Here is a 12,114-nt window from a genome sequence, read left to right as displayed (position 1 = left end):
CAATTACGCCTTCTGGGAAGAAATCACGTGGCAGCCGGAAAGCGTGGCAGCTGCCGGAAGAGCCTTCCCCTTCTTCGTTGTCCGGCTCTGGAGCGAGAGCAATGACGTAGTTTCCGTTTCCACTACCTCTTCCTCTTCCGGTCCTCGCGGGTGCTGCTCCGGGCTGGTGTTCCACTCCGGCGGTGGTTGTGGAAGGCGCCCGGAGTCATGGCCATGTTTGAGCAGATGAGAGCGAACGTGGGCAAGTTGCTCAAGGGTATCGACAGGTCGGAGCTCGGTCGGAGGGAGCGCTGTAGCCAAGCGGGGTGGAGATTTCCGGAGACCGCAAGGGGTGGTCCGAGTTCTGGGCTTGCCTTGGCCGGGATTTCTCCGTCTTTCGGCATGTGGGGAGGTCGTCCTGGAGGAGGTGTTGAAGGGAAAGGCCTAACAAGAGAGCCTGTCGCCCACGCATCTCTTTGATTACTTTAAAGTTTCCCCTCCTCTCCCTCGGCCGTCCCTCTTTCAGCCCCCCGCAGTTTCCTCTACCAGCTCCTCGGTCTCAGTGCCCGAGCATTTCTTTCTCCTCTGCCCCTCATGTCATTCATTCAACACTGTTTACCGACCTTCGTTGTGTTAGTGCTCAGTAGTGTTAGAAACCAGAGGCCACCAAGACAGCCACAAGTCATGCTTTCATGAACTGAGTTCTCCTTCCAGAGGGGACACCAGCAACAAGCACTGACAGCCAGGAGTGGTCAAGGCTAGGCAGGGGAAAGCAAAGCCCAAATCTTCAGGGCTGATATAGAGGAAGCTAGGCACCCACCCCGGCAGGAGAGGATGGTTTGGACTGGTGGGAGCTTGACAGGGTTGGGTAGCAGAGAATTTCAGAAGACTATGTATACAGGCAACAGTGACTGCCTGGCAAGTTGGGAAACGTGCTAGACAAGCCCCAGGGCTCCAGTGGGGTTTAGAGCTCAGGCAAGAGGTGTGGGTTATGGACAGGTTTTATTAGAGGTTATAAAGCTGACTTGCTATTTGGGTAGAGCCAGTGGCCAGGACCAGATTCAGAGGGGAAAGGAAGGAGAAGCAGATTACAGTGGTCCCTTGGCCCTACAAAGGGACTGGCCTCAGCTCCTGTCTCCTCTTTATTCACCCACTTCAATTCTCCTCTAGGTACAATCCAGAGAACCTGGCCACCCTGGAGCGCTATGTGGAGACCCAGGCCAAGGAGAATGCCTATGATCTGGAAGCCAACTTGGCTGTCCTGAAATTGTGAGTGTCCTGTCCCTATCCCCATGCTGTTGGCTGGCTAGCAGGGTTCCATTCCCAGTATGGGGCATGGCAGTAGGGGTGTCTGGAATAGCCTGCAGGATGTGGCTTCTCTTTGGTGTGCAAGACTAGCAAGCCAAGGAAGATGAGACATTTGGGGTGAGGGAAGTTTAAAAAACAATTAGTTGCAAAACACATACAAGGTAGTACGTAAAACACACTTAGTTTAACGGATGTGAATGAACACCCAGGTTTCCATTGTTCGTGTTGCGTAACTGTTGGAAGCACCATAGGCCCTTTGTCCATATGCTCTGTCCCAACCAAACCCCCACCTTTGGTAACCATTGTCATAGTCTCATGGTGTGGCTTTGCATGGTTGTTTTCCACACATGCTTGCATCTGGATCCACTTAGCTCAGTTTTGCTTGCTTTGACCTTGACAGGTCCATAATCATACAGCAGGGCCCCTTTTGCACCTAGTACCTTCCACCAAGCGTTGGGTTTGTGACACCCATCCATTTGTGTGTGTGTGGTTGCAGTTTATTGTCATTGTTGTGTAGTGTTCCACTGTGTGACTGTCCTAATGGCCTAATGGTCTGTTCCTTGTTGATGGATACTTGGGTTCTTCTCCCTCAGGTGATTTTTTTTCTTTTTTTGACAACTATCAGCTTCTAATTTTTGTAGATGACATAACTTTAGCTTTCCTGGCTGTAAAATGGAGAGACCACTTATATTCGTGGGTGGTTTAGGTTGTTACTGGTGATTGCCACTTGTGAACGAGTGCTCGCCACGTGTCGGCTGCTGTGCTGCGGATGCAGGCACGAGTCCACTGCTGGGCCGTCCTGGGAGGCTGATATGGGTTCATCTTATTTTTGTTTGTTTTTACACCAGGAATTGAACCCAGGGCTCACAGACTAAGCACACACACTACCGCTGAGCTACACCTTCAGTTTTGTCCTCTATTGAAAGAAAACTGAAGCACAGAGAATTTGAAATAGGCAGTCCAAGGCCAGGCAGTGGGAGCTGGGAGAGGGAGCCTGGGGCGGAGCCATAACCACTGCTCCACATTGTTCCTTCTAGCCTTGATTCATTTACTTTTATTTATTTATTTATTTATTTTTGACCACTGAGAATTGAAACCAGGGGTGCTCTTCTACTAGCCCTTTTTATTTTTTATTTTGTGACATTAGAATTTTACTAAGTTGCTGGGGCTGAACTTGAACTTGTCGTCCTCCTGTCTTAGCCTCCAGAGTTGCTGGGATCATAGGCATGAGCACCGTGCCAAGCTTGCTTCTAGCCTCATTTCTTTGTGAGGCTTGTGGCTGTGTCTGCCCTGTGGGGTGGTGCCGGGTTTCTGTTCTCGTGACTAAAAGGCTCAGGGGTCAGTCTAGTTAAACTGGGCTAACTGGGCTGCACGAAATAACCACACAAGAGACACAAATACCTTTTTCTTTGGGGTTGCTGTGACGGCTCCTCTGACCTTAAGGGTCCGCAGAAAAAGAGAGAGAGAGAGCACGCGCTGACCCCTTTTATTGAGGAGAAGCTATTCAAATGAGGCAAGGGGTCAGGTTTCAGGGGGCTGAGTCTATCTTCATGATGTCCACTGTTAGCAGGTTGACTGACACCTGGGTAGGCCACACCCAAGGGCACAGTAAGAGGAGGGGACACACACAAGGCACTTCCATGGAAGATTCTATCCTAAACAGGGCAAGGGGTTATATTACAAAGGAATAGGTGAGCATAGCTTCACCCATGGGGCTGTAGCAAGACACACCCATTTCTGTGACTGAGCGCCTCAGCACCCAGCTGGGGAGTGTAACTCAGTCACCGGTAAGGTTGGCCTCCCACAGGGTGGTTGTGAGGATCAACTATCCCCATCTCCAGAGCAGGCAGAGTTGCTCAGGGAGGTTAGCCAGAAAATGTGGTTGGGGTTGGAGCCCAGGCAGGTTTGACCCCAGGCTCCAGACTAAAGCAGTGGCCTCCTGCCTGGCACTTGGTGAAGTTTGGGGGGTTGGAGTTGTCATCACTGTTGTATATCTTATTCCCTTCTTAGGTACCAGTTCAACCCAGCCTTCTTTCAGACCACCGTCACTGCCCAGATCCTGTTGAAGGCCCTCACCAACCTGCCCCACACAGACTTCACCCTGTGCAAGTGCATGATCGACCAGGCACACGTATCCTTTGGTTGGGAGTGGAGGTGGGAGGCAGAGCCTGCAGAGTGGTCTGTGAGTTCAGACTCAGCTGCTGGGCAGGGCTGGGACATTGCCATGACTGAGATGGGCCCTGCCCTCGTGAAGCTCTCATAGTCCAGTGAGGTGACAGGCAGGTCCCCCATCAGTGACAGGCTGGAGCTGTCAGGGGCAGGGTGAGTGAAGCCAGCAGAGGCACCTGGCCCTGACTGGAGGGAACCCGTGAAAGCTAGGTGGATGGGCAGTGAGGGCGATCCCGGAAAGGCCTAAAGGAATGAAAGAGCTCCTTGCTGTCCTTTTAGAGACAGAAGAAGCAGCAGCACCTAGGACAGCACAGATTTCAGTGGAATGCAGCCAGGGTCCAGGGCACGTGAAGAGCTGTACAGCCGCAGGCTGCTGTGGTCAGATTTATGCCAGCTGCATAGAGGACACTGGGTGAGAGGCAGGAGGGCCTGGCCGGGCTCACAAAGAACTGTATTGTCAGCTCTGAGCGCAGGAACTTAATGTACATGTATCCTTAGGAATGTCGAGTGGAAATAACACCCTTGCACTGGTTGGTGTCTGCTCCGGGGCTTGGCCAGGTGAGCTTCAGCTTACATTTGATCACTGGACAAACTCAGCAGAATCCCCAACCCCTGCCTGGCGAGGCAGGTGGACCCGTGGGCCCAGCCCTCATACTCGCCTGCTCATCGGTTGTTGAGCCAAGAGATGGCAGATGACTCATTGAACTTACTCTGGTAGCTGAGTCTAAAGTGTCCATAAGATGTGTCCATACGCCTTGACTCGATCCCAGTATGTGGCAGACCACAGTTTACTGTGTTGTCCCCACTGTTGGACCCTTGGGTTGTTTCTCACCTTTGAATCTTACAAACAGGGCTACAGTGGCAGGGTGGCTTGTGCCTATAATCCCAGCATCTCGGGAGGCTGAGGCATGAGGATCACAAGTTTGAGACCAGCCTCAGGAACTTAAGTCCTGAGCAACTTAGTGAACCTCTGTCTTCAGTAAAAAGGCTTGGGGATGCCAGTGCCCCTGGTTTAATCCCCAGTACCAAAAAGGAAAACAAGAAACAGTGCTTCCGTAACACCCTTTCTTCTCCATACATCCACAGCAAAAATAAGATGGCCTCGATTCCCTGTTCTGTTTCTGAGCTGTCTTTGGTAGAAGGGGATGGCTGAGGGGAGAGGGTGACCAGGATTTAGTCATGCAGGCTCCAGGACCTTTTTCCTTAATGCTTCCTTCTGCTAGCAAGAAGAGCGGCCCATCAGGCAGATTTTGTACCTCGGGGACCTGCTGGAGACCTGCCATTTCCAGGCCTTCTGGGTAAAGAGGGGCCCAGGGCAGGGTGGTGGCTGGCCCTGTGGTGCACATTTGTTGCTTGTCTGCTTGGCGAAGGGCCCTGTCCTCAGCGCTTGTCCTCACGGAGCCAGGTCTCAGATGGCCCCTGTGCCCACAAGGCTTGGCCTGAGCCTGTCCCCTTCTCCTGTCCTTCCACTGGGCCTTCTAGTACAGTCCCTCGGTCGTTAGCAGAGGTCCTCCAGCTCCTCACCTGCTCTCAGTGCCCGCCCCTCTTTCCTCTGGCATCCAGAGCTCAGCCCTCACAAACAGCCTCCAAGTGGGAGGCTAGGTCGCCTCCTTGCTCCTCACTGCGTCTCCCAGAGCCGGTTCCCTGCTCCTCAAAATCGCTGCTCCAAGTTCTGAGGCTCCCATCTTCCCTGCCTTGTTGGTAGCAGCCCTCTGGGTGACTGCGCCTCATTTCTTAAAGAATCTAGTCCTCCTCTGCCACTCCTACTGCTCCTGATTCTGCAATGTTTGAAAACCCACACAGGCTACCCACTGACACCAGCCTCTAGGTTCCATGATCTATTTTAGATTTTTTATATATATATATATTTAGTTGTTGATGGACCTTCGTTTCACGCATTTATTTATATGTGGTGCTGAGGATCCAGCCCAGGGCCTCCTCCATGCTGGGCAGCGCTCTGCCATGAGCCCCAGCCCGCCGTGACCTCTTGTCCTCCTGGCTCATCTTCCACCCGAGAGGAGCTGTGGTCATGGCTGTGCCAGCTCTTCTCAGCATGCAGAGCCTCTGAGGAGGTTTGAAGTGGGAATGCGGGTGTGACCCGGGCTTTAGGATTCTGAGGGGCTACCCAGGAGGTGCCACATGGAGCAGAGCCTGGGAGCCGCTGCCTTTGACTTGTCCTGACCAAGGATTGCTCCTGAATTCACTCCACCCCCCGGCCACCTCCTCCAGCCCCAGCTCACCCTGTGAGTTCTCCCACCGACACCTGGGCCTGACCAGTGCTCTGGGCCTGCTTGGGCTGCTCAGGTTCTGCTCCCTTCTCTGAAATGGCCACCTACCCTGCGCAGCCGCATCTGAAATGATGAATGGCTGAGAGAAACACCAGGGGCGCGTGACTCCGGGGAAGGCACGGGTCCTCAGACCTTCCGAGTGACCTCGTTCCTGCCCCGCTTCCTCTCCTGGGCTCGCGGACCTCCCTTCACACGTCCCCTTCTCACCCCTTTCCCACCTCAGCTCATGGTCTGGTTTCTTGTCTTGTGAGAAATAGAAATAGAGCGGAGCAGAGCTCACGTGTTTTCCCAGACCCTGACGCCAGAGTGACTTAGTGCGTAACTGCCGTTTCAGCAGGTGAAGTGGCTGAGGCGACCCTCCTCTAAAGCATGGGGACCCCTTCCCCTTGCCACACCAGCCCTTCCCGACTCCTCAAACAAGAACCTGCCCTTCCTGGGTTGTTTATTTTGAGACAGGGTCTCACTGAGTTGGCAGGGTGCCCTTGAGCTTGGAACCCTCCTGGCCCAGACTCCCGGGTTGCTGGGGTTAGAGGCATGTGCCACTGTACCCAGCTCTTCCCTGGTTTTAAAACCAAAAATCCCTAGCAAGCCTCCTGCGTGCCGGGTCTTCGTGGCCCCGTGCGTTCCCGCAGCGCTGGCCACAGCAGTGCTGAGGTGGTTTAAGGCCTCGGCCTGCTTCGTCCAGAGCAAGGTCATGGAAGTTTCAGACAATTCTCTGCTAAAAACAAACAAAATGAAAAGTCCCCTGTCTCAGGAAACTCATTTCAAATAAGTGAGTCAGTCCCGGGGGTCACCTGCTTGTGGGAGAGGCTCCTGTGCTCTGGGCCTCCTTCACCCCTGTTCACGTGGCCCCGCTCTAGTCAACCCACTCAGGCCTTTGTCACCTCACGCCCACCCCCAGTGTGCACACATGCCCCTTGAAGCTGCGTGTCACTGGGTCCGGTAAGCCAGCGCCAGGCCTGTGTCACCCGCCCTGTCGGCTGTCCCTGGCGCTGGTGGTCGCACTCCTCTCCCTGGAACCGTTGTCATCTGGCTCCCAGTACAGCATCCTCCTGGTTTTCCTCCTGCCTCATGGCTGCTCCTCCCTTCTCAGGGTTTGTGGGGCTCTTCTTTTCTCCCACTCCTGTTGGAGGAAGCCCTCGATGAAGAAGTGACATTTGAGCAAAAACCTGCAGGAGGCAGGAGGGCCAGCTGTGGAGGAGGAAAGTTCCAGACAAACAGCAATGCAAAAGGCCTGAGGCGGGGAGGGGTGTTGGGAGCAGCGAGGAGGTGCCTGCGAGTGAGTGGGGGGGTGGGGTGAGCGAGCACCCTGTGGGCCTCCTGAGCCTTGGTTGAAAGGTTGGCTTTTTCCCTATGACAACGGCCAGGACAGGTAAGGAGTATAGGTAGCTACCCTGTGTCTGGCTTCTGCCTGGATCATTTCTCGGCTGAGTCCTCCTGGTCTCCATGTCTGGAATGGGCCTAAGAACAGTGACATCACACATGTTGCATGTGGCGGGGTGCCAGTGTGTAGGTCAGTGCTCGCGTGTTGGTGGCTGCTGCCATCCTTAGGGACACTGACACCGTGCTTGCCGTCCCTCCCCTGCAGCAAGCCCTGGATGAAAACATGGACCTCTTGGAAGGTATAACTGGCTTTGAAGACTCTGTCCGGAAGTGTAAGTCCTTTTCTGAGCCTGGGCTCTGTACGGTGAGGGCTGGGGAGTGGCGACGGTCCCTCTCCATCATTCCCTCTCATCCACAGTTATCTGCCACGTCGTGGGCATCACATACCAGCACATTGACCGCTGGTTGCTGGCCGAGATGCTCGGGGATCTGACAGGTAAGACCTCTGGGTCCCTTGTGTCAATCTGGGGGTTTGGGGGTGGTCAGGGCAGTGGGCTTCCGCCAACTCCAGCCTCTCTGGGTCATTACTGGAGGTGCAGCCCAGGGAGGATGCAGCGCCTGGTGTTGGTGGTTCCCTTCCTCGGGGACACCCTGTGCCACTCAGTACCTCTGTATCCACTGGTCGAGTGCCAACTTTGTGCCAGATTTTGTTTAGAATCTGGTCACGTGACAATGAACAAAACAGAAGGGCTCAGGTTCGTTTTCAAGGAGGGAGCATGTGTGTGTCCGGTGGCCATTCATGCTGCAGAGGACAGCAGCCTGCTCACGGGGCAGCTGAGAGCAGACTGGACAAGGGGCTCGGGAGCAGCGGCCTGCCTGTCGTTCACAGGGCAGCCTGGGCACTGTGGGCCAAAGCAGAGTGACTGGGTACAGAGGGGTCGTGAGGGCAGAGAGGTGGTTAGAGGGGCATCTGCAGCCCGTGCAGGGTCTCAGGATGAGTGTCTCCTTGTTCTTGAATGAAATAACCATAGATAGGAACCTCTGAGCAGGGAGCCGTGATCAGATCGATGTTTTTAAAAGATCCCCCCAAAAATGCAGGAAGGGAAGATACGAAACTAAGGGGGTGATCACATCTGGGAGAGGAGGCAGGGGCAGGGAAGAGAGGTGAGGGTGGGTTGAGTCTTGGGAGAATCTTCTTGTGGAATTTTTGCCTTTAGATGTAGGTTGTGTGTGTCTTTTTTTTTTTTTTTTTCCCAGTGGGAGCTAATTTTGCTGGACATTTTATGTTTGGCACATGCTAAATGCATCAGATAGGTGTTTTGCATATTTAAAAGTAAAATTAAAATTTGGGTGTTGTGGTGGGCACCTGTAGTCCCGGCTACTTGAGAGGCTGGGGTATCATCCTTTGAAGCCAGTCCAGGCAACATAGCAAGGCACAGTCTCTTAAAAAAAAAAAAAATGCTGGAAGTAGTGGCCCACACCTGTAATCTCAGTGACTTGGGAGGCTGAGGCAGTAGGATCGAAAGTTCAAGGCCAGCCTCAGCAATTTAGTGAGACTCTAAGCAACTTAGTGAGACCCTGTTACACACACACATAAAAAAGTGGCTCAGTGGTTAAGCACCCCTGAGTTCAATCCCTGGTACCCCCCCCCCACCGCCCCACAAGAAAAAGAATATGAAACACAATTTGGGATTTAATATAAGGAGGATTAGGTGAATCTATCAAAACACTAATAGTTCCACAGAAATCATTTAACATAATTGAACCCCACTGTAGCAGCACCTGTACCAGCATATTTTCTTTTTATGGTGCTGGTGGTTTAAACCAGAAGAACCTTTCCATTGAGCTTCACCAACCCTTCTTTATTTTAATTTGAGGTGGACTCGCTGTGTTAACGAGGCTGGCTTTCAAACTTGTGATCTTCCTGCCTCAGCCTCCCCAGCCACTGGGACTAGTATGCCTCACCGTACTGGTGTATTTTCTTAGGGCCCAAAAGACTTATTGTTAGTGATGATGATATAGTTTTGCAACCATTTTGTCTATTCTGTGGCAAAAAGCAGATAAGTAAATATACTGCTCTTATTAAGAACCAGGACTGGCCCTGGGAGAGAAGGGCCAGACAGGAAAGAAGTGAAGACAGAAATCTCCAATGGGAAGGAGGCAGGGCTGAGGGCGCCCTCTGGCTGCTGTGTAGGGAATGAGCCACAAAAGGGCAGGGTGGCAGCAAGGAGACCCACCTGGCTTCTCTGCTGGCCAGAGATGGCAGGCCTGGCCAGGCAAGGAGGGAGCCCTGGCCTGGTAGCCTTGATTCCCGTGCCTCCCACACCCCATGTTACTGTGGGGTCCAGCTGGCTCACACCATTTGTGCTCCTCGCAGACAATCAGCTAAAGGTGTGGATGAGCAAGTACGGCTGGAGCGCCGACGAGTCGGGGCAGATCTTCATCTGTAGCCAAGAGGAGAGCATTAAGCCCAAGAACATTGTGGAAAAGATTGACTTTGACAGTGAGTAGTGGCCCAGGGTCTCGGCTGTGGGGCTCAGGGGGCATCCTTTGACAGACACTGGAATGGGGCCCCGAAACCCAGGTAGAGCTGTTCTTGTCCAGGGCCGGAGAACTCATGTCTGCCACGCTCCTTTGATCTGTCCAGGGGCTGCCCACCCAGCGAGGCGCGGCCACATGATGCCAGCTGGCCTTCCTTGGTGCATGCAGGTGACTCCACACCTGCTGGCCCCAGGGGCTCTGTCCCTTTGGCTTTCCCTTGTCTCTGGGGTTCTGGGGGCCTCCCAGGCAGGCTCTTGAGTCAGGTGAGCTGAGTGGAAATCTGGGGTCTCTACTGAACAGCAAACTTGGGGCGACCTGACCGCTTGTGCCTCTATTTTCTTATGTAAAAAATGGGACGACAGGGCTGGGTTGTGGCTCAGTGGTAGAGCGCTCGCCTAGCATAGGCAAGGCCCTGGTTCCATCCTCAGACCACATAAACAAAGACAGCTATCGTGTCCATCTGCAACTAAAAAAAATTCTTTAAATGGAGGTGACAGCAACAATAATTAGGAAAAACACTGTCGTTTTTTACACTTAAGCCATTTGCTCCTCACATCAGCCCTCTTATAATTGGCTGAGCAACATTGTGACTTTCACCTTGCTCACCCCACGCACAGGAGGCGAGGTAGCAGAGAGCCAGGCATTCAGTCCAGAGCGTGTTAAGTTCGTCACCGCCAATACACACACACACCACACACACACACCACACACACGAGGAACAGCCTCATCTGTGCAGAGCACGGGGGCTGCTTTCTTGGGCCCGAGTCTCCTCCCAGCTCCTACATGTGCTTCTGTTGGTTTAGCCATGGGAGTTGGTACAGTGTGGCTTCTCCATACCAACCCGCTAATTTGGAACTGAATGAAGTGGGATTGAGTGACCGCCCTCTCTGTGCCGCGATCGGGGACCCTCACCTCTTAAGGTGATGCACCACTGGGTTGGAGTCTGAAGATCCAGGCCGAAGTTCGTGTGGTGGGGAGCCACAGGCTGTGCAGTGTGTGGAGAGCACACGGTCAATACCGCGACAGCGACACCCCAATGATATCAGGCGTGGTTCCAAGCACTTTTTTTTTTGGTACCGGGATTGAACTCAGGGGCACTTGACCACTGAGTCACATCCTAGCCCTATTTTGTATTTTATTAGAGACAGGGTTTCACTGAGTTGCTTAGTACTTCACTTTGCTGAGGCTGGTTTTGAACTCACGATCCTCAAGAGGCGTGCACCACTGCATCCAGCCCACAAGGACTTCTTTTAACGTGATAGTCCTGTTGAATAGGCCCTTCTTTTTTTGTAGATGGACACAATACTTTTATTTATTTTATGTGGTGCTGAGACTTGAACCCAGTGCCTCACACATGCTAGGCAAGCGCTCTGCCAATGAGCTACAGTTCTAGCCCAAGGATAGGCCCTTCTTACAGATGGGGAAACTGCTGCACAGAGATGTTATGTAACTTGCCCAAAGTCACCCAGCTGTTAATAGTCGAGCTGGGGTTTTAACCTAGGCCTCTCTGCTTCACAGTCCTGTTTTGTTTTCTTTTTTTTTTTTTTTTTTTTTAAGGTTTATTTTTTTAGTTGTAGGTGGACACAATATTTTTATTTATTTTTTTGTGGTGCTGAGCATCAAACCCAGGGCCTCGCACGTGCTAGATGAGCGCTCTGCCTCTGAGCTGGAACCCCAAACCCAGAAGATGACTGTGATCTGCCCCTGAAGGATTAGTGACGCCGGGGTGGTAGCTGGAAGTTTGCCTCCCTTGGTTCCCAGGTTGACCCCGGTGTCCTTTCTTTTCTCAACAGGTGTGTCCAGCATCATGGCCTCCTCCCAGTGACTGCCAACATTTAATAAAGATGTGTTGACCTAGCCCTGCCCTGCCTCCTCCCTGTATGCTTCCTGTCTCTGCCTGGCCCTCCAGGGGAGTCCAGGGGGAGGCCTCTGCCCTGCCTGCAACCTGTGGCCTTCCTCCTCTTTTCTTACCTCCCTTTTCTCCCCCCTTGACTTCCTCCCTGGCCCCACCCCAGCAGCGAGCTGGCCACCCACCCCCACCTTCCTGACCTGTCAGGTCTCTGTGGGGAGGGCGAGGTGAGTCAGCCAGGAGGGGAGGGTGTGCGTGGCTGTGGGCGCCCAGCCCTGCAGCCCAGGGAAGCTCTGTCTCCACATCCTGGCTTGCTCTGCGTCCTTGGGCCAGTGCCCTGTCTAATCCCCAATTTCCTCATCTGGAAGAATGTGCCCTCTGCTGGCCTCGGGCGGGACTCAGGCGCTCTCTCCAGTGAAGGTCTTAAGCCAGGGCCCGCGGTCTTGCTGGGAGAGCGGGAGCCAGTGTTCATTTCAGACTCAGAAAGGGTTTGTCACCAAGGTTGCAAACTATTCCTCAGCACCTTCTGTGGGGAGAGACTTCATCAGACATTTGGGACTTGCTCCTCAGAGCAAAGTGTCAGAGCCAGGCAGTCATCCTCCCCAGTCATGTCACTTAATCCCTAGCAGAGTGACTTTCATTCTCGCGGAGCACACA

The 12,114-nt window shown here is 53.3% G+C and overlaps 1 protein-coding gene and 1 non-coding gene across 3 annotated transcripts; both read left to right on the top strand.

Annotated features, from left to right (window-relative positions):
• The first annotated feature begins 123 nt into the window (after window positions 1–123).
• Eif3k (eukaryotic translation initiation factor 3 subunit K) lies at window positions 124–11,465 on the top strand. Of its 2 annotated transcripts, XM_027941393.2 has the most exons (9): window positions 124–266; window positions 1,150–1,248; window positions 3,298–3,469; window positions 3,955–4,014; window positions 4,680–4,754; window positions 7,333–7,399; window positions 7,486–7,563; window positions 9,445–9,570; window positions 11,402–11,465. In XM_027941393.2, the coding sequence occupies exons 1-9, from the start codon at window positions 208–210 to the stop codon at window positions 11,431–11,433; spliced, it is 768 nt and encodes a 255-aa protein (XP_027797194.2). In that variant the 5' UTR covers window positions 124–207; the 3' UTR covers window positions 11,434–11,465. The 2 variants fall into 2 exon arrangements, with proteins under 2 accessions (XP_027797194.2, XP_027797193.1); XM_027941392.3 differs by lacking the exon at window positions 3,955–4,014 and having other exon boundaries at window positions 127–266; window positions 3,298–3,418.
• LOC114097553 (small nucleolar RNA SNORA9) lies at window positions 6,327–6,457 on the top strand. Its single transcript, XR_003583597.2, has one exon. It is a non-coding gene; the product is annotated as a small nucleolar RNA SNORA9 (small nucleolar RNA).
• Window positions 11,466–12,114: the final 649 nt, after the last annotated feature.

This window comes from Marmota flaviventris, chromosome 18, assembly GCF_047511675.1.
Source record: "Marmota flaviventris isolate mMarFla1 chromosome 18, mMarFla1.hap1, whole genome shotgun sequence".
Lineage (NCBI taxonomy): Eukaryota > Metazoa > Chordata > Mammalia > Rodentia > Sciuridae > Marmota > Marmota flaviventris.
Note: the sequence above shows the minus strand (reverse complement) of the source record. Positions and strands in the feature narration are given on the sequence as shown.